This window comes from Barbatula barbatula, assembly GCF_947034865.1.
Source record: "Barbatula barbatula genome assembly, chromosome: 2".
Taxonomy (NCBI): domain Eukaryota; kingdom Metazoa; phylum Chordata; class Actinopteri; order Cypriniformes; family Nemacheilidae; genus Barbatula; species Barbatula barbatula.
The window spans coordinates 25,577,733-25,600,162 of record NC_136767.1 but is presented as its reverse complement, the minus strand read 5'-3'; the positions used below and the strand labels follow the sequence as shown (position 1 = coordinate 25,600,162).

Sequence of the window (22,430 nt, the reverse complement as noted above, 5' to 3'; positions counted from 1 at the left end):
GTGCACGGGATGTGACCATAACGGGAATGAGAATGCGCCTTAATAATAGTACTAAACGAACGAATAAACACAATATTACATGAAAGCTTTGCATATAAATAGAACAGGTAGACACCTTTAAGGCATTTAAATATGTAAACGAAGGATTCTATTAATAGCTTAAAGGTTTCTCCAAACTGTTTTTGGCCAGTCCTCGAGCGTTAGGAGAAAATAATAAGGTTGATTTTACAATGTAGTCATAAACTCACACTTCACAGATGTTGATTAATGATAATTGCCATACATTACTGTATTTTTAGCAACCATTAATAGCTTATTGTTAACCTTTACATTTGATATAGTCATACAAATAGAACAATACAAACAAATAGAAAAACGTTTTTATCAGATGGTATATTTTTTCATTGCACAATGAACTGAAAACCCATGGCTTGATATTTCCAAATGAAAAGAAAAATGTAAAACACGTCACCAGCAATCCGATTTCACACGTTGTACAAAAGTACAGTAACACAAATCACACGACACTTGAGATGTTTACAGTATTTAAAAGAATTCCTTCATCATATTCAGATATACTAGCAATTACATTTCAAACAAAACTGCTCCCTTTAACTTTTACAGCAACCTCTTTTTATCATTTAAATATTGATGACAGTATACATAAAATAAACTCTTTCAAAATATTACAGATGAACAATGACACATTCTACACTTAATTTGTCTTAAAATATTACTAAATTAAAATGAGGTACAAAAAACTAAAACATTTGATCCTTAAAAGAAGGTGTTGAGACTATCCCATCTTTAAGGAGTAAACTCACTTTAGAGGAGGTTTCTCAATGCATAGAAATTAGAAACAAGCTGAGACAATGTTGTAACCTGCGCTGCCTACAAATCCAAATGTATCTCCTAAATACACAAAGAGACATTTCAGAAAATTACAGCAGAAAGTCTACTGTAAATGCACACAAAATTGCCGCAAAAATATAACTCAAATCTTTTTTTCAACAGCACACTGGGGACTTTAATGCATACACCAAGCAATGCAATATCGGCAGCTAACATAACTTAACATACAATATCTGATGGCGATATAATGGAAGAACACGTTATACGAGGGAGGAGGAGGTGATAAAGGCTTTTAAAGATGGTAAAGACTATCCTGATGGCTGAAGCATAGGCTGCCAACAAAATAGACCAAAGATCACCTCTTCAATAATGTCAAGAGTTTGTACTAACCATTGATACTGTATTCTGCATAGACAATTTGTATGAATATTTATAATTGACAGACTAAAACTCAACACATTTTAAAAAAGCGGTGGCATGAGGCATGTAAATCTAGATGTTAAATGAGTAGTTTTCTATTTAAAGAACTGCGGGACAGTACAGTCAGTTATAAGGAATGATATATTACTTTGTTCATACGCCACCGTTGTGCCTGCATTTGCTTTTAATTTCTTACAATGACAACAATATAACAATGACTATTATAACAACTATTACAGAAGAATGATATACTTTAGTTTTAAAACCTGGAGGAGAATTTCCTTTGCCGAAACAACAATCTGTTCCATCAGGAATTTCCTATGGGTTTTCAGAATGGCAGTTTTTGGTTTGAGCAAAATAGTTTCTGTGATTAACATTACACTTTCCTGGTCTGATTGATGATAATATACACATCACAAATTAAATTGGAAGCAATGTGTCTATTTGTGTTCCTGTAGCTTAACTGGTTGAGCATTGCGTTAGCAACACAAATGTCAGGGGTTTGATTCCAAGCGAACACACATACTCCATCCATCCATCCATTTTCTTCTGCTCATCCGGATGGATGGATGGATGGATGGAGTATGTGTGTTCGCTTGAGCATTGCGTTAGCAACACAAATGTCAGGGGTTTGATTCCAAGCGAATACACATACTGATATAAAAAATATATTTTTTAAATGTATAGCTTGAATGCAATTCAATGAAGACCATTTGGATAAAAGTGTCTGCAAAATGAATGAACGTAAAAAGGTATTTAACCATTCAACCTTTACCTATCCACGCACTCTGGTCTGTCTTGACATAAAACAAATAAATAATCAGATGATCAGAATTAACGTGGTTTTAAAATAGCGTATAAACTGAAAAGAGAAAAAGATTCACCGCCTATTAAAGGAAAAGATGGCGGGGATTTATCTAGAAGAAACTTGGTCCACGCTTCTGTGACAAAGGGGTAAAAAAAGACCATTAATAGTGAAAGAATAAGAGCTATTCAAGGATTGTTTGTTTCAATCTCCAGCTGTTCTTTTGGTGGGTAATATGGAATGGAATTGGGAGATCTTTTAGAAATAATGCAAAATACACCTATTAGTAACTAAAAACTTCTTACAGTATGCAACCACACACTATAACTAAACTAACAAATAGTTTTAATCCAAGTGCCTACCAGCTATATAAAATTTTGATTTCTCTACAGACTAACAAAAGCACTCGGTATGAAGTTCTGGAATCCGTTAGACTAGCGCACATTTGATCAGTTTCAGGAGCTTTGTAAAACAAGTCAAGTTTTGGAAACATCCCATGTCATCAGTAAATCAGCGAGGCTTATTGTCGAAAACTGCTAAAGGAATAAGAACAGTATAAAATGTTTCAAAAAGACCAAGATGCTTACAATGGGGTACTTGAATAAAAAAAAGAGGGACAGCCTAGCGTCTTAAAGCTTCTTTTGAGGCAAAAGGTCTAAACTAGAAAGGCAGATGATCCATCCACAAGTCCTTGGTTCTAGATTAATCTAGACGGCAGTCAAACATCTAGCCTCTTCAGACAGTCCACGATTTAATCTGAGCCCAACACACACCTTTCAATGTCTGTCCTAACCTAGTCCAGCTGGGCTTTAAAACAAGCCAGCAGTGCTGGAGGTTTAATGTTTAGCCCGGTAGATCTCGTGTTTAAGTCCCAGATACTGAGTTAGTCCTTTTGGTTCCAAGTTTGTATCAAGATCCTTTGCTATCCAAGCTGTATCTGTCCAGAGTAGATGGTGAGTACAAGCATAATGGCGAAACCAGTCAGCAGCCCAGCGTTCTGAATGGCAAAAGTAACCATAGATCCGCTACCTCCTGCCTCCTCTTCCTCGCGACTGACCTCGTTCATCTCTGGAAACTGCAGAGGAAAACGGAGAGAGGTTGAATCAACAGCATAACTTTAAAGATGATTCTAATGGCAATGACTTTCTGTGTTTTCAGGTCTTTGTTCATAAAGCACAGCTTTAAGATTGAAGTGCAAATAATAATCTTGTGTGATTCCCAATAGTGGCAGAGTACTCCGTGTCTGTTTTGATCAGGGTTGTAGAAGGATTACACATATCTCCAGGCTAACCAAGAAACATTCACTTTGAGTTCATCTGGGTTTTAAACAACTAAATTATATTAAAATAATTTTAGCATAAAAAAAAGTTTCAGTGACTTCCAGCTAAAATTGAGCTGTTTAATTATTGGACTTTTTTTGGATCCACAGATCAAGACAACAAAAATGGCTTGGCTTTCAAACGCCGGCTTTAAAGCATGTCACTGGCTAGAACTAAATCTCTTACCATATCAGCCAGTGCTATGTAGAGGAACATGCCCCCGGCTAAAGCAAAAATCCAGCTAGGAGAGAAGCGATTCCCTGCCAGGATGCCGAAGCCCATGCCCAGATAACAGCAGCACGCTGACAGGAAGTTAAAGAACAGCGCCTGCTGAATGCTCATGCCAGCGTTTAGCAGGATCACAAAATCACCTGGACACAGATGACAAGATTGAACATTGCATTGTGGCCATTTTTGTTTTTGATATAAATGACATTTTGACAGGATAGAATCTTTTTACAGTGGCATCGACCAGTTCATTTTTAAAACGGCCTTGCCAAAATTAAGACAAACGTCTTAATTTTACACATTTTACATTAAGCGTCTCCTGTTCATTGATAATTGTTTAAAGCGATTAGCATGGTTAAAAGTCTCTATAAAGGATTCATGTAATTCTCACCCAATTCATGTGGAAACTCCTCACACAGTATGGCCACTGAAGTACTGATCCCTTGAAACACAGAGGCTGTAAAGGAGGCCCCGATAGCCAGGCCATCTATAAAATTATGGAGACCGTCGCTCAGAGTTATCATCCACGCCAAAGTCCCGATGTCAGAGTACGCCCTACCCTTCAGCCAATAGCATCCGCCTGAACTTTGAGAGTCCTGCAACAGGGATGCCATCACAGGAAGTCAGAAGTGTAAATGAAAAATACATTTAAGAACAAAGCTAGGGCTGTGCAGTTCATCGAACATTAATCGTAAGCATCAATTTTAGCCTTCCACAATTACAAAAACAAAAAAAAAATCGATGTAAATGATTATTGTGCTGCATTCCATTGGGCAAGAATCCTCTCTTCACTTGTGGTACGACTCCACGGTGCCCACTTTTCCTTTATAGCGGTTCAGATGTGCTATTTATTTACATATATTCACAGTTTAAGAAAAAAGAAATGTGATGTTACAAAAGTTGAGTGAGTAATCGTGTTAAATAATCAGGATCTCAATATTGGCCAAAATAATCGTAACTATGATTCATAATCGAGCAGTCCTAAACAATAGACAAACAGACAATAAAACAGCTACTAAAAGGAGAACTTTTCTTTCACTGGTCTTTAAAGCAAACATAAAGAATATGCACTTAAGCAATACATTTTTGCTAATAATAATAATGTAACATGGTGAAAGTAAAATAATTATCATGTTTTGTTTTTTAGTCACCTGCACTGTTGGCCCTGAGCTTAGTATTTTGTCGTCCTCTCCGATCCCTCTGACATCACCTTCCGCCCTTGGTAAAGATGATCCTCCCGTCTCTCCATTTTGCAATTTCTCCATAACACCATCCTCTAGGTCTCCATTAGTGCTGGCATAGCGCTCCGCAGGTAAGTGACTGTGGCCATGTGCTCCCTACAGGTGTAATAGACAGTTAGAAAGAGAGAGAGAATATGTTCTTGACTTAATTCTCACACAAGAGGGTGCTGTATTACAACAACTAACTCTCCAAAGCAAACAGTTTAATGATTAATCTAATGCACATTTACTGCTATTTGCTGAATAATACAAGTTATTTCGACACCAATACATCAGGCTCTCGTAGGTCTTGAGCCTACTTTACTTTCTATTATTGTTTTGTTCAACACCCAAATGGAGAATGTCATATTTGAAACCACATCATAGTTCCTGATGGGGTGCAACACTTCTGAAAAGTCTATCCTGTAAAACCAGAAACATACATACTATACACACCTTCCATTGCAAATAGTTGTTTTTTTATGTAGTTAAGGAAAACACTGATCAGATGACACGCCATCACGTGAATGGGAACCCACGTCACCGTGACAATGCCAAAATTTGCTGACACTACAAATAACTTCCATGGTTTACCAGCGGTACAGACCATAAGTGTAAAGCTCACCTTGTCCTTTGGTTTTAAGATCATCTTCAGCACTTTCTCCATAAAGAAGAACAGGTAGAATCCCCCAAACACGACAGCAGACTTGGACACGTAAAAATCCTTCATGGGGTCAAATCCGAAAGCCTGTATACAAAAATAAATGTCTTTAACAAATGTCAATGTAATTAAAGCAAAATATCAATAATTGTAGATATATTTAATCAATCATAAATAAAAGTAATGTATGTATGTAAACTTGAAAATGTTGATTTATGTGTGCCGTCTAGATCGTATGTAGTGTGCTTAACAATAGAACATTTAGCAGACACTTTTATCCAAATGTGAATCTGTAGTACATCATATACAGTATTTGTTTAGTTTGGATACATTTCAAACCATCCCCAGTCGCTCTTCTAGAATCCGTTTGTTTTCTGGAAACATAGTTTCAAAATCTTTAATTGAAAAATTTAATTATGAGACAGATTCTATAAAATATTTATTTGCATATTTGTCACATTGTTTGAAAAACATTCTAGAAAAGCGAGTTTGGGAATGACGTTAGATTTTGCCTTAGTGCTTCCCCCGCAGTAACTCCTAACGTCTTCCAAATTACTTCTTTTGCCTTTACATTTACATTTAGTCATTTAGCAGACGCTTTTATCCAAAGCGACTTACAGATGAGGAAACATTGGAAGCAATTATAACAACATTTACTTATAGAATTGAACTTGCATAGTGCCATTAATGTATAAAAAGCAGTAAAACATGTGGTAAATGATTAACTATGATCATAAAATAATAACTGAAACAAATCTTTGTTTTTTTGGATTCGTCCTAAATTACATTTAATCTATTCCTGCTGGGGAGAACCACTAAGGTCAGTAAGATTTATATTGGTGTTTAAGAAATATTCTCACCCAAAAAATTTAATTCTGTTACGATATATGCAGCTGTGTTACTCAAATGTACTTAAGATCATACAGAAAGAAATTAAGTTTGGACTATTTGCTGCACATACAAACTCAATAAAAATGAGTAAGTGACGACAGAAATTTCTAGTTTTTGGGCGAAACATTCCTTAGACTGTCAGCCTCAACATATCCACATCAGAAGCTGTCTAATGTAGGTTATTTTGAGACGGTTGAATCTGACATGTCTGGCTGCATGGCACACGTCTTTGAACCCTTTCCCCCACGTGTCCACTCTACCTCTGGGATTAGTTGAAAGAGGGCGTTGGAGTACAGAGTACCAATGGCCAGGGCTATGAAGTACAGCAACAACCGCTTGTAAAAGGTTTTCCGCATGAAGGGAACCACACTTGCCCCGACCAGTGAGCACAGAGATATCACCGTCACACAGAGGAAACCATACCCCCAGACTGGCCAAATGACCAAAACAGAGCGAGGAGGTGGAAAAGAAAGGAGAAAAGAAGAAATAATATTGGAATTATTCAGAATAATTAACACGTGTGAAACGATGATATTTATCATTTAATTTCAATAGTGGTATTCATCATTTTAAGAAAAGTAATGTGGACCATTTAGGTTTGACGTCAATTATTACAACTGAAATAACAATTTTTAAAGCTGCAATCTGTAACGGTTGCCTATTTATTGTCTCCTCTGTTAAAACATATCAAATTGCTCAAATGTCACAAACTGATGTTTCATGACAACATCGTACCCAATAGCTGAATATTATGAGTTTGAGAGTTTTTATTTTTAACAAAAAAAGTTACAGATTGCAGCTTTAATTTGAAAATATATTTTCACTGAATTTCATTCATTGATTAATTGCATTTGCATTTGTAGCAAATTAAAAATATGAATTAACAGTAATAATTATAACCATTTCAGACACAGAATCACTTTTCATTATATCCAAAGTGTATAATCATTGTGTTTTATTCACAGAGGAAGTGGGGGCAGGCAGCTTCCTGCTAGAACAAAGGATACCTTAAGAGACTAGATCACAGAAGATCATCATCTCTCCATCCATCCATCCTAAAATCTTCCTTAAGGTGACAATCACCAACCCTATTTATGTTGGGCGACCAATGAACCTCAAACACCCAGCACACAAAGGTGTACCTGTACCTCAGTTTGACTGATGCCTCTGGCAGCTCAACGACCCAACAGTTTGGCCCAACAAATAATACTTTCAAAGCTGGTTAGACAATAAAAGAAGGTATTGTACTAACAAAGATATTTCTAGGTGACCGCACGGGTTAGTTCCTGCTCACAAAAATGATAAACTATAAAGAATGAAGTTATTTTCCAACCGACAATGGCATTCTGCTTATTTAAAAATTGTATTGGTTTTATTTTGATTGGCCGCTATGTTTGAGTCCATGAAAGTCACTGTTTTTTTTCCAACTTCTAAATTTTTGCCATGTTTTTTAACATCTATTTAATGAACTAGTAAAATTATTGGTTTGTGTAAAAATCCATATTCGATGCTCAAAGTAAACGCTAAGCACCTCGTTCCACACTCTTTATTACAAGCATAGTTTGTTTTTTGTACATATCTTCACGCATCCGGACGTGTCAAGCATTCAATTCTTGTTATTAGTTGTCATACGCGTGCTTTGTCGAGACAAATGAGAACCGATGAGAATTGACATCCCGCCATGTTTGAACTTATGGTGACGTTTTGATCATTAAGCTCAAAATGCTACTCGTTTTCCTAAGAGGACATTTATCAACCCACTGGAGTAATTTAGTTACTTAAACAATGGACATACAGTGAGGGAAAAAAGTATATGATCCCCTGCTGATTTCGTATGTTTGCCCACTGACAATGAAATGATCAGTCTATAATTCTAATGGTAGGTTTATTTTAACAGTGAGAGACAGAATAGCAACAAAAAAATCCAGAACAAGGCATTTAAAAAAAGTTATGAATTGCATTTTAATGAGTGAAATAAATTCCCCTGTAAAGCTGCTTTGGAACAATGCAAATTGTGAAAAGCGCTATATAAATAAAGTTGAATTGAATTGAAATAAGTATTTGATCCCCTATCAATCAGCTGGATTTTTGGCTACCATGTGTCTCTTATACAGGTAAAAAGCTGACATTAGTAGCAGTCTCTTAAAGGGAGTGATGCTAATCTCAGCTTGTTACCTGTATAAAACACTCCTGTCCACAGAAGCAATCAATCAGATTCTAAACTCTCCACCAAGGCCAAGACCAAAGAGCTTTCCAAGGATGTCAGGGACAAGATTGTAGACCTACGCAAGGCTGAAATGGGCTACAAGACTATCGCCAGGCAGCTTGGTGAGGTGACAACAGTTGGTGCCATTATTCGCAAATGGATGAAGCACAAAACCACTGTCAGTCTTCCTCGGTCTGGGGTTTCATGCAAGATGTCACCTCGCAGAGTTTCAATGATCATGAGAACGGTGAGGAATCAGTCCAGAACAACACGGGAGGATCTTGTCAACGATCTCAAGGCTGCTGGGACCACAGGAACCAAAGAAACAATCGATAACACACTATGCCGTCAAGGACTGAAATCCTGCAGTGCCCGCAAGGTCTCTCTGCTCCAGAAAGCACATGTTCTGGCCTGTCTGAAGTTTGCCACTGAACATCTGAATGATTCAGATGAGGACAGGGTGAAAGTGTTGTGGTCAGATGAGAACAAAATCGAAAATCTGTTCGAGTTGCCAAACGTCAACCTAAAAACCCGAATGACTTGGAGAGGATCTGCCAAGAGGATTGGGACAAAATCCCTCCTGAGATGTGTGCAAACCTGGTGGCGAACTACAAGAAACATCTAACCTCTGTTATTGCCAACAAGGGAATTGCCACAAAGTACTAAGTCATGTTTTGCAAAGGGATGAAATACTTTAAGTTTTTTTTGCATTTTTAATGTACTTTTCTGGATTTCTTTGTTGCTTTTCTGTTTCTAGCTGTTAAAATAAACCTACCATTAGAATTACAGACTGATCATTTCTTTGTCAGTGGGCAAACACAAAATCAGCAGGGGATCTAATACTTTCTTCCTTCATTGTATGTGGTTTTTCAATTTCATATATCAGTAAATTTAAGAAATGAACAAGATACGTGCGATAACACTGGAGGGCACAAACAACCAAGCAGTAATGTTTTTTTCCTGAAAAACCCCCTAGACAAAAACAACAGTTAATGTTTCAGCTTGTATAGTTCCAAACTGCACCTACTGTACAGGACAGAAAATAAAATCAACTGGAAGAGAAAAAGAGTTGAGAAAGAAAAGATCACCACATTGAGAGGAAGCTTTGCTGTGGCGTTCTGGCTTGTTAAAAGTATAAAAACAGTGTAGAAGGAAAATGCTGAAAAGAGACACCGATTCCAGGCCCCCCTTTGAGATTACTCCTGATCCGAGGATGATTCTGTGTGTTTGGGTGGAGATGGGTGGATGGATACTGAACCTCAGGCAGGAGCTGCAGGATGGAGGTGGAGAACAACGTTCCGATGGACAGAGAGATGAAAAAGACAAGCGTTCTGCGCATGAATCGTGTCCTCATCAGGGGAACCACAAAAACGCTGGTCAAAGCGAACACGCTAACCAGAGTCACGCTCAGAATTGAATAACCCCACACTGCAGGACACACACATACACACACACCCTTTAATAACATAACATGACATTATACATTTAGCCTATAAGGGGATAAGAACATATTTTACAGCGGCGCACAGTTTGAATGCCGTCCAGCTTGAATACCTAGAAAAGCAAGAATGACGACAAAAACACGATGCGGGACTGACTGCACATGCAGACTGTTAAAGAGAAAGTCATTATCTGGGAGGGAAACGTGGCAGGTGGGTGTACTATACATATCGGATATCATGTGACACGGTAATAAGGGCTCTCTCTAAAACCAGTTTATATTTGTTTAAACAGCAGCTGTGGGCTATTCTTCTGATAAATCATTCAAAACGAATGCTTCTGCTTTTAGTCAAATCTACTTTCTTTCTTACAACAGCAAAGAAGCATAAACGTGACAGCTGTTAAGACCTTGCGACACAGTTTGCATACGCCATTCAAAAATCCATTCACACATAAATCAGCACATGGCAGAGTCTACATAAAACATGCAACATGGCCTGGACTCATTTCCCCCTATTGTAGTCCATCTCCTCGTGTCTGCTCAAAAATACTTTTTTTGCATTTTACCATAGTAGTACCATGCAAGCGTTACGGTATCTTAATAGGGCAGATCTAATCCTTACAGTACAATGGTTTATATAAAAGCATCATGGAATTCCATGCAAGGAATGAAAATTGGATCAGGTATATCAGAATATACAGCCGTGGAAAAGTCTAAATTATTTTCAGTTTTGCTGAATTTACGGTTCATAGGCATGCGTTTAGGTAAAATTATCAGTTTTGTTTAATTCTGTAAACTACTAAAATATCTCTCCCAAATTTTCTTTAAAAATTGGTTTTATTTTCAGAAAATGAAAACTCGAGCAACAGACCAAAATAACAGAAATGCTCTGTTATATTAAAGGTCTGAAAAAGTACAATGAAAACAAGTTATATTTACTTTTAAACAATGCAACTGTAATATTTATTTTGTGTATGTATTTAGGAAAAGTGTGAAAATTATATTTTTTTTGTATCACAGCTTTCATGTGTCTTGTCATGCTGTCAGTCTTTTACATTGCTGTTGGATGAGGTTTCACTCCTGAGGTTTCATTTTATTGAAATAAAACAAAGACTGACCGGACTGGCCATTATACATCTAGAAATGCTGATTTGAAATAGATATTTGGAATAGTCTTTTCCACGCGGCTGTATATAAATCTCACCTTATAGGATTGTGAAGTTGTTTCCTGTTTTATGTCTGGTTGACTTTCCCAAAATGTCCTGGAGGATTTCACAAATGCCCATGAAATTCTATGAACCCTCTGTTTTGCCATTTTATTCCTCTTGCCTACACAGGGAATATTTTGTTTGGAGCTTTTGAAAGACTCCCTAAACAAACAGCCTCCTTTAAATTTTCCTGTCGACAAGAGCACTGCGATTGACTCCAGATGTGACTGCCATCCAAAATATATATGAACAACTGCAAATCTACTGTATGTTATGCTTTATGTGCATATACGCAGTGGCCTGAAACCTTATTGGACACTTAAAGACAATTGTTTGTTTATTTTTGATAAAAATGAAAGAACATTTATTTTTAAGTGTGACTAGAGTGTCCAAAATCTTTTTATATTCACATGAGCAGTGAGACACCAGGACACGTGTTGCATGATGTTTCTAAATCTGCAGACCTTTTCTGTACTTTTGAACACCCATTAACTTAAACTCAAGACTCAATACAGGATATTTTTAAAACGACATGCTTTCATCTGATCACCTTGGTCACAGTTTAAACTCTGTTTGCTAATCTGATTTGACCATTAAACTTCCTGTAAAAATACAGCAAAGACTTTCTGTTCTACAGAGCAGATACACTATAATCCAGTCCCTGGTAAATGTGTGACAATATCTGCTGTACTTTCACCACAAAGATAATTATGGAACAACATTCCTTGTGGACGTGCAAAATGTTGCATCTTGAAGAGAATATTAAGAGACATGTTACATCAAAACGATGAAAGTCCAAACAAACAGAATCTCAAGAGCAGCAAACTGCACTCAATAATACAAAATTGTTGTTAAATATTTATAATGTATCATATTAGTATGCGCTGCCAAAAAAAAAAATATATATATATAATGATTTACAACAGGCTTACCCTCAGCATCTGTGGGTCTGGGGCTGGTTTCGGGTTCATGGTCCTGTTGTGTTTTACACGCTTTAGTGTCTAGCTGATGTAACATGGTGGGGCAGATCTCCTGCAGGCCCGGTCCATCTACACGGGACTGTTCGGTCAAACCATACAAGGCCAGAGCATCCACCGCCAAGCACTGAAATCACAGGACAGAGGTTTCAATTACAGATCACTTATATTACAGGAATCGCAGTTTGTACTGGAGCTGTGGAGCTCCCACACAACAGGACACCGCTCAAGGATTTGACCTCGAGATCTGAGATGGTCAGCTTTCAAAGTGGTATTAATGTTTGTGGGATATTTGGGGGGTTTGTGGGAATGTGCCAAAAATGCCAAGGACAACATAAAATGTTGAGTAAACAATTGCAGCGCAATAAAGTATTTTATCTCTGTTGACAATGCGTTACAGAACAATTTGTTACTCCAGAGTAATGTACAGCTTTAGAGAAGCCACTACAGATGATATCCTTATTAAAAGGTGACTCCAACAAAAACTATGTCTGGGTGTGCACAGAAACAGAAGGTTGATACACACTGTAACACAAATCAAGAAAATCAAGATGTTACTCATGAGCTCGTCGTCTCAAAAATGCACCATTTAGTTTGTGTAGAATTAGAACTAACAGACCAAACACCAGATAATTCCTCATCGTTTGGTACAGAATTAGCTTCTGTCACGTCTTATAAACGGCACCAGGCTGATCAATGGAGTCACGAGGGAGTCGAGCCGACAGAATCTTAGAAAATATTTAAAATATTCCTCACAAACTAAAGCATGTGAAGAAAAGTAGAAGTACAATTTTTCTTTTATGCCAAAAATTATTAGGATATCAAGTAAAGATCATGTTCCATGAATATATATTGTAAATAACTCCTATTGTAAATATATCAAAGTTCCTGAACAAAAAGGTCCGGAAACACGCTTACAAACTTTGCTTGCTGTTGCCATCTCTTTTTTTGCACTCTTAAGACTCCAGATTTTCAAATAGTTGTATCTCGGCCAAATATTGTCCTATCCTAACAAACCATACATACATCAATGGGACGCTTATTTAGCTTGGTTTAGACTGGTTTTGTGGTCCAAGGTCACAGCCGAAGCAAACTGTGAGACTGACAGGTCAATGTGATAAGCGCGTGATGAAGTGTGTATGTGTAGAACAAGATTATGTTTGTATTTGGCGTGCTATGTACACGCTGTATTTGGCGTGCTATGTACACGCAGAAATTATATTTTGCTTGCAAATGATACGCATGGGGTTTGCATGCATGTGATAATGATTTTGGTGCGTATATAAAACTTAACCCACAACATCATGAGTTGAATAATTGACAAACAAAAGAATGAGTTTTGAAGTTATTTTTCATTTTTCATCATTTGCAATAAAGCATGTTGAAACTATTGACATTTCCTTTTGTAATCTTCAATCCAATGTTTCTCACGAATTCATACCCTTTATTCAATTTATAAATCACTATACTGTCAAAAATAGGAGTAAGGTAAGAGCATTTTAGACATAGTTTTCATTATGTACTTGCGTTACAGCTGATTATCATTTATTTTCAAGAAACATTTTATAGATTGCAGCTTTAAATCCTGCATGATACTTTATTCTGTAACCTTCTTGAGATGGACTCACCTTCGATGCATTTGTTTTGGCGGGCTGCGGCAGTTGTACGTCATGGTTTTCAGTTGGCACCCCATTTAACTGCATGAGGAGTGACCGAAGCTGTGGGACAGAGATGGTGGTGTTGTCTCCATATCGTATCAGCAATTCTTGAAGAACTTGAGTCGCGGACGGTTCTTTCTGTCCACTGACATCCCCTATTGGCCACTGGAGCAGGCCGAGGGTCAAGGTCAGGCCAATTGCCAATATCAGCTGTTTAAAGCCACCGGCTTCTCCCGAGGTCATGACTGAATCAGCGAACACTACAGACAGACAGACAAAGAGAGGTTCATGAATAAAAAACTTGATTTCTGGGAGCAAAATCAGAGAGCATTATACAGATTTTGCTTTATAATACACACTTACATTTTACATTTATTCATTTGGCAGACGCTTTTATCCAAAGCGACTTACAAGTAGTTTTTTTTTACAGTTGCACATCACTGCAGAGCAATCAGGGGTAAGGTGCCTTGCTCAAGGGCACTTCGGTCATGACCTGCTGGCACTGAGATTTGAACCAGCAACCTTCTGATCACAAGCCCAACGCTCTATAATGCAGCTGATTGACATAAAATGCCACACTAGTGTTATATAGGTTAGCAAGTCCCACAAAATGATGCTGTTTATAAAGAGCTTGCACTCATGACGAAGTGAAGTAATCCGGATGCATGACAGTTACAGTCAAAATACAGAACCTTTCAATTGAGCAAATTTTGCTAAAAAGAAATAAAACTACACCATGTAAACAATCCCCTTCCCCTATTATAACAGCACAGTTTAGCCTACTTTTATAACTGAATAGCATGCAAAGCTAACTTGCATACATTAAATTAAGCAAATACAGAAAAGGTTTTACAATTAAACCATGCATGTGATGTCTGCTGTGTTTACATAGTCACGATGGCTACATGATTTCCTGATATCATATTTTTAAATCATAAAACTAAGGCTTGAATTAGATATGCGAGAGAAAACCGATCGCATCACGCTGTCAATCTTCACCAAAGCATACAGAGAAACAGGTTAAACTAGAAACACATCATGTTATATGCTTATATTGAGGAGGGGCCTGTACCATGAAGCTGGTTTAGGTGGCTAGCCAGCTATGTTTCAGTTTAGTTTGTGCCAACCCTGGGTTTTAGGTACCATGAGAGTAGCTCGGCTTTAATCTGTGTTCGTCGCCATGGTATCTTACGCTGCACGGCTAACCTGCTCCAGGGCAGGCTATGTTCTGGATTCGAGATCTCAGACTGAAGTTTGACCAATCAGCTGTGAGCAAAGAAACATAGAGGTGACGTAACTGACTCACAGTGCGTGTTAGAATGGCTATTTATTTTTTTATACTGTTTAATAAAATAAAAATACTAATAAAAAAAGATATAAATATATATTACAAATATAAAATCAAATATTGGTTACTATATAGGAAAAATCAGATTTTACAGATTTGCTGGCTTTCCCTAACACTCACATGAAATTCAATTTACTTACTTATATTCCACTTTTATTGTATCACGTGTATTTGCATTGCATTTTTGTCTGTGGTGCAGAACATCTAGGAACACTGTCAGTTTCACTGTATTAGGACATTTTTCTTTGTCGTGAACCGTAGTTTTTATTAAGGCTTCAATGAAATAATTGACCCTGGTTAATGGCGCAAAGACTAGTCTATTAAAGGTAGAGGCTTATGCATTCTGTTGTAAAAGCAGGCCGTTTATTAAGTGTAATTCTTATATTTTCTTCCGCTTCTTTGTGTTGCAGAACAGACCGCTATTTTATAATTCTGAGCTCCGTCTTCTTTCTGCAAAAAAAAACTTGCTTTTATCATATCAGACTAAAAGGAGACCAACATGCAACCCGTCCGCGTTTTTTTTTGGGCAACTTGTTTGACATGAACCATCAGTACACGGTGCATTTATTGATTTTAAACACGTAAGATGTCAGAGTTTACAATGCAGAAGAGGTGCATGTCATTTGCCTGTGAAATTAGCCGTTTACAGCTTTAACAAATTTGTACAGAAGTTCAGAAATATATGAGAATGAACTTTATTTGCACGTGACTCCTCTCATGTGTACTCGGAAGGGAAATGATGAAGCAGATGTAAGGTTAACTTTCTTGCTTCTGCTGCCTGAATGGATGTTTTATGTCCGCGCGCAGGTTAAAATTGCAATATGCGGGAGCTTCAATGAACATTTGTTGTAATTTTTATGTAAGGCATGGGTACAGAAATAAGTTGCCCGCAAGGACACGGACCCCTTGTAGTTCCACCGAGGACCCCGCGGATCCTGTTTGCCTACAGCACTACAGTGAATGTGTGTACTGTATAGTCTTTTAACTTGCGCATTAACGCAATCAGCAGTGTTTCTGAAACACTTCTCTCTTGCGTAGACAGCAGAAACATATCAGTCCATGGCTGAAATTCATGTTTGTGTTCATATTGTGGAAATCGCTTTATCCATTTATAATGCGATTGGTTTAGCCATGCTGACGTCACTCGTTCATGTGCACGCGCGCGCAAACTAATCTTAGCTTCAGGATCAAAGCTTGAGTTGACAAAGAAACTCCACGAGCTGCTTCATGGTACCAACAAAGCTTGATCACGTTGGTTTGGTTTTGTCAACCCAAAACTAATCCAACTACCCTGAGTTTGTTCAGCTACATTCATGGTACAGGCCCCAGGTATGAGGGGAACACGCTCGCTCTCTGAAGATGTGAGTGAATTGAATATAACGTAATGCGAACGTGCAATTGCTACACATGTTACAGTCATCTGCTGTTCAGGGGCGCCATTACGACATGAACGGAATATATAACGTTACCGCTCATGCGAACATCTAAACGAGTCCGGTTACCGCATGTTTATGTAGAAAAATTATGATACAATAGTGCCGCGACATAGAAATACACATTGTGTTTGAATGGCCGGTCATAGTGCAACAGTGAAAAGGGACTCCGCTGAAACAGCACTTTGTTTAAGCTACATACGCCGGTAATACGTAATATTAAAAATTAATATAATAACAAAAAAGAAACACCGGTAATCGGTATGAACCGGTATACCTCCCAGCACTAAGGTAGGCCGTGTTAAGTCTCTCCAAATAATGGACTTATTGATATAAGCTTATGCCAGACATAACAGGTTTTCTTCGCCACAGACTAACCATTCAAGAACTTGTGGAAACACTTGTTCGTTCATTCTGTTGGTTGGTGAATGAATGGCGCAATGGAAACAAAGTTTAACAAATTACCACTACCTGGATCACACAAGTGAGATAATTGTCCCCCATGGACCCCTTTGCTAAGACACCACATGTCACTGTGGAAACTAAAGTTTTGTATTAGACACATTCAGCCATAACACAAATTTGTGGCAGATTTATTATAGGAAAAAAGTAATTTCCAGAAAAGACTAAATGTGTGTGTATCAAACATAATTTAATAAATACAGATGCCAAAAAGAATCATAAAATATCATCACTTTGGTTCAATCATTGCTAATTGCTAAGACCCATAAACATGTTCTAAATCCATTTTAATAAAATGATCATTTATTAATTTAAAATGTATGGAGCTAATTTATAGTCATGGCTTTTGTGCGAGTCCTCTTTAGCTGGGTTTCATCACATTCTAAAAGGCTGAATATAATGAAGTACCATTCAGTGTTTACAAAAGTCCTTCAAGTCCAGATACTTAACAACAACAACAACGCTAGACTGACCTCGCTTAACCCTAACTGACCAGTTCATCGGCCAGGTTCATGTGCTAGAGACACCAAAAACGGCAAATGCTAAAATGTTGCTAAAGATTAGTCAGACGTGTACTTGTGAAACAAGTAAAACCAGTTGACTAAAACTATTCTGATTGAAGACAAACATTTGGACAACCAAGGATTTGGAAAGAAAGTGATAGAGAATCAGTGTGTGTGAGGAGGAGGTTACTGCTGGTTGAATCTATGGTGTGTGTTTACGGATGGAGACACAAAGGTAACGTGATCCCTGTTGACTTCTCAATAATATATGAGCACTTCAAAAAGCAAGTCAATGCTTGAACAGTACAGCACAGCACATCCACCATAAGGTAACAATCTTGAAATTCATATTTCTCCACATCAGGGTGGGCAATTGTATTTAGTGATAATAGATGTAACTATTTTGAAAAAACAACTTTTCCTTTTTAAGATATGAAGTTGCACATTGAATTGACTAAAGATAGCAGCAGTGAATACTGTTCATATACACTAAATGGCTTCATAAAAAACCTTTAACAACATTAATGGTGAATAAAGGTTCTTCACATTATAAAAAGGTAAGAAAGAGATGGTTTCTTTTAAGAACCTTTGAATGAACGGTTCATTGTAGAACCAAAAATGGTTCTTCTACGGCATCGCTGTGAAGAACCTTATGAGCACCTTTTTTTAAGAGGGTATTGCTTACCGCTAAGACTACAATAGAAACTCCCACAATGTTTGTGCCACATATATGAATGATATCAGAAACTAAACAACTCAAACTGGCATTTACACTGGAACCAGTAATCAGGTCACGGCGACAGAATTATACTTCAGATAATGATAGAGGGTCATAACAACCCTGTCTGAAGGTTCTGGTCTGTTGTTATTTCAGGACATATGATAAGCCATAAGAAAGAATGCCTGCCGTTCAGAGTCTTAATAGTAACTGCATTCAATGAGGTTATAGAAATCACTCATAAAATCATTAAATATTTGAAGATCCATTAAAGATATGGATTGATCCGAAATAAAACCAGTTCTACAAAACTTAGCTCTACCATACGAACTAAAGACAACGTCTTAAATCAATACCACAACTGAAACTCATTTATTAGGCCCAATTATTTAATGCATAAAAATCAGAAGAACTTTTCAAGGCAAACAGCCAAAGTCTACATCTAAACATTTAAAAAGAAAAAGTAAAATAATGGAACAAATTAGGGCTGTCAAATGATTAATCGTGATTAATCGCATCCAGAATAAAAGTTTGTTTACATACATGTCTGTGTATTGTGCATATTCATTTTGTATTGATACAAACATATAGATAAATTCATATATTTTAGAAAAACATAATATATAAAATATAAATTATTGGTAAATATTAACAAATAGATGTAAATTCTTCCAAAATATGTATAAGTTTATAAATACAAAACTAACATGTACAGTACATAGACAGATATAATGTAAACACAAACTTTTATTCTGGATGTGATTAATCGCGATTAATTGACAGCCCTGGAACAAAGGAATGCAATTGTGATAATATGGAGCTAAGGTCTTTATCCAGAGAATGACGGCAACACAAATCTGCTCACTGGCAGAAAACAGTGGACAAACTTTCATACACGTCTCCTGTCTGCTGAGCAGGCAGGATTCAAGGCTCGACTCGGGTGATAACCACAAGGGAGAACATCTCCTTATCAACCTCTAGATTCTATCTGTTGACAAGCTGACGCTCTACGGATACGCACATAACGGGTCACAGACAACAGGGAAAACAATTGGCGGATAGGAGAGACGCTATTAAAGGAACACTGGCGAAAGTACTAGGAATGCCTTTCGTAGTTCAATGGAGGAAATGTAGTATGGCTTTCAGAAAGGTCTGCACAATAATACTCACTGCTCCCATCTGACCAAATCCATCGATGAACAAAGCAGTTTAAGCAAAAGTGTTGGACCGGATTAACCAACAAACAAACAGGCTAAACCTAGACACAACACTAGGATGTCAGGCATGATTCACTGTTGCTATTAAGTGCACACACTACGCTGAACAACCCTGTTTGAAAGTTATAAGGAATTTGAGAACTACGACTTGCTGACAGCAAATAAATTAAATGCTGTTGTTGGCAGGCCTTCAACCCCCTTCTACGCTTTGACACCTCTTAGTATCATCTGAAGAGGTCTTTAAACAACAGCGACAAATATTGTATACAAATATTAACTTTTTGTCTGTGAACCGACACTAGCTTCACACGCTCATCAACTTTTAAAGACACCATGCTGGAAAAAAACAAGTTTACCTGTTGATCACCCACTACACACAGCAAATCTTCATGTGCTGGAGTCACCGGCACATACAGTAAACTCAGAGCGCCTCAGTGATCAAAGCCCCTTTATACGGTAGACAATGTGGGTTAACTGAGACTGTAATTAAATCAACAGACCTGTCATTATTGAAAACAGTATAATGCCAGAGAGAGCACTTCCCTATAGCTTGTATTTACAGATCAAATTACCCTCAAGGAACAAGGCATCATCAACCAGCAACAGTTAAGCTCTCGTGCCAGCCCACTAAACTGGAAAAATGCATAACAAGCAGTTGTGAAGTCTCCCATAATACGACAAACATGATGAAACAGTAAGGACTTCACGAGAGCTCCTCGGCCAGCAAACATTGCCTCCGTCAGAATTTATTATTATGTAATCAGCAAGTTATCTTTGCTTTGTTCAGAGAAAATGGACTAAAATCTAGTTCATGGGAGACACTTTTTTATTTCTAAAAGTAGGTGATAAAAGTGTCATTATTGGATATATATTTTCAATCATTTTATAGATTTCATAATATAGATTTTTAACCATTTACACAATGAATGGTCATATTTAGTCAAGCATTTCAGAGCTGATCATAGCTAGAAAAAGAAACTCACATGCAGGCCTGGAAATTACAATTTTACCTTTTGTTTTAGGTTTTCCATTGCATCACATTTTCAGTAACATTTTATATCAACTTTGACTAATAAAACTATTACACTGTTAAATAACATTGAATCACCTACTGTAATTCCAAAAATAGCAAAACGGCACATTCCACGTCTATACGAGCTGTCAGATGAACAAAAACAAAATGTTAACAGACCAGTTTTCCTCTGAAAAGCTGCATGCGCTTTAACGTTACGTAGCCATGACCGACTGACTTTTTCATTACGTTTTTGAAAAGCTCAGACTTGACAAAAAACAAACAGAACTCACAAATAATCATAGCAGCAACACAAATATACACATTAACGATCACGTATGACTCTGCTCTGTCAATAGTGGATAATAACACAAACCCAGGGCGTAGACAAGTTGTTTAATTATGTAAACTGTACAGTTTGAAGACGTTAAAATGAATGAAGAGTAAAGATGCAGGTAAACGTCACGCCGCGTCCGCTAACAACATGTCATCAATAGACGCAACAAACAGTTACATCATCACGGCTCGCTCACAGTCACTAATAACGCCGCTAATTTGTTGTCAAAAACACGAATTATCCCGACACGGACAAAAGCCGTGAACCTTGCTGAAGTAGATAATGCTTAGCCGGCTAGCCGGGTGCATTACATCATATAATCACAGAAAAAAGCAACACAACTCACTTAACCTGAGATTCGTCGATCTGCGGATGCGCGTCCAGGTTCGCTGACTGACCAGCCAAAATGCTCGAAGGGACACGAGGATAACCCGTTTAAATCCCCAAAGCCGGATGGCTTTCCTTTTTTCAACAGTGACCCATTCACAAGACAGCGGCGTGTTGCTGACACGAGAGGCGGGGGTGATGACGTCATTGGAAAGCGCCGCCCGCGAAAAAGATGAATGCTCATGAATATTTAGTATCAAGGCCTTCATCGATTGGATCGAACACTGTGACGTCAGCGATACTTATTAATATGCAAGTCATATTAATTAATATTTATACCGTAGTTAAGCCTCGAGGTGGGATTCAAGTTGACGGAGGCAGAAGCGACGTGATCTGGATAAGACGGGTCAAGAGAGTTTCAGTTATAATTGAATATTTTTGCTTTGGTAGTACGTGACTCTTTTAGTTTAGTTTGTTAACTTAATTAATTATTGCACAGCGAATTATTCGAGTTCACGCGTGAAGATGCACGTACGACGTGACTCTTGTTTTCTTTTAGGAGTTAATGCGTTATTCATCAAACTCGAAACTAAACTGCAACCATGAGTTCCGCTCTCTTGTAAAAAACAGGATGTTTTACTGAATGCATTGGGAACGTCTAACAGGGTTATGGACGCATTTGTGGCCTCTGCGCACTGGGGACGTTGTCTCATACCCTAAACATTTAATTGACAATCGCGAAAAAACTCGATTTTGATTCAATACTGTGCTTTATGTGATGTATGCGTTTCCCTTTTTATTTAATTCTAAGTGTCATATTTAAGAAATGTTTACTTCCCTATTAGCAAATTATTTTGCAGATTAAAGTTTATTCTGCATATTTTATGCCTGTATTTTCTTTTCTTTATACACTGCTCAAAAAACCTAAGGTAACACCGAAATCAAACTATATTAGATCTCAATAAAACCTTTCACCTGTATACTTTGCATAATGTTGTGATGTTAATGTTAGCAGATACTTGTAATGTTTTAATGCTACTAAATCATTAGTAACATTCATGTTTTAATGTTAATAAATACTTTTAGGCCTTTAAGATAATATTGAAGCACACTTATGTTTTATAGTCTATTTTACCTTTCATGCTACACGCTCTGGGGTTATTTCACACCTCACACGTTTGCACCTC

The 22,430-nt window shown here is 37.4% G+C and overlaps 1 protein-coding gene across 5 annotated transcripts; it reads right to left on the bottom strand.

Annotated features, from left to right (window-relative positions):
- Positions 1-368: 368 nt before the first annotated feature.
- slc39a14 (solute carrier family 39 member 14) lies at positions 369-21,413 on the bottom strand. Of its 5 annotated transcripts, none has more exons than XR_013787586.1 (10): positions 21,263-21,386; positions 13,857-14,146; positions 12,184-12,355; positions 9,861-10,030; positions 5,470-5,592; positions 4,776-4,961; positions 4,016-4,220; positions 3,583-3,767; positions 1,928-3,152; positions 369-1,797 (listed from the first exon to the last, which is right to left on the bottom strand). XR_013787586.1 is itself a non-coding variant. In XM_079473405.1 (9 exons), exons 2-9 carry the CDS (start codon positions 14,127-14,129, stop codon positions 3,000-3,002), a joined length of 1,467 nt encoding a protein of 488 aa, XP_079329531.1. In that variant the 5' UTR covers positions 14,130-14,146; positions 21,268-21,413; the 3' UTR covers positions 369-2,999. The 5 variants fall into 5 exon arrangements, 3 of the variants coding, with proteins under 3 accessions (XP_079329531.1, XP_079329529.1, XP_079329530.1); XR_013787587.1 differs by lacking the exon at positions 9,861-10,030 and adding an exon at positions 6,657-6,826 and having other exon boundaries at positions 21,263-21,375; XM_079473405.1 differs by lacking the exon at positions 9,861-10,030 and adding an exon at positions 6,657-6,826 and having other exon boundaries at positions 369-3,152; positions 21,268-21,413.
- Between the last annotated feature and the right edge of the window lie 1,017 nt (positions 21,414-22,430).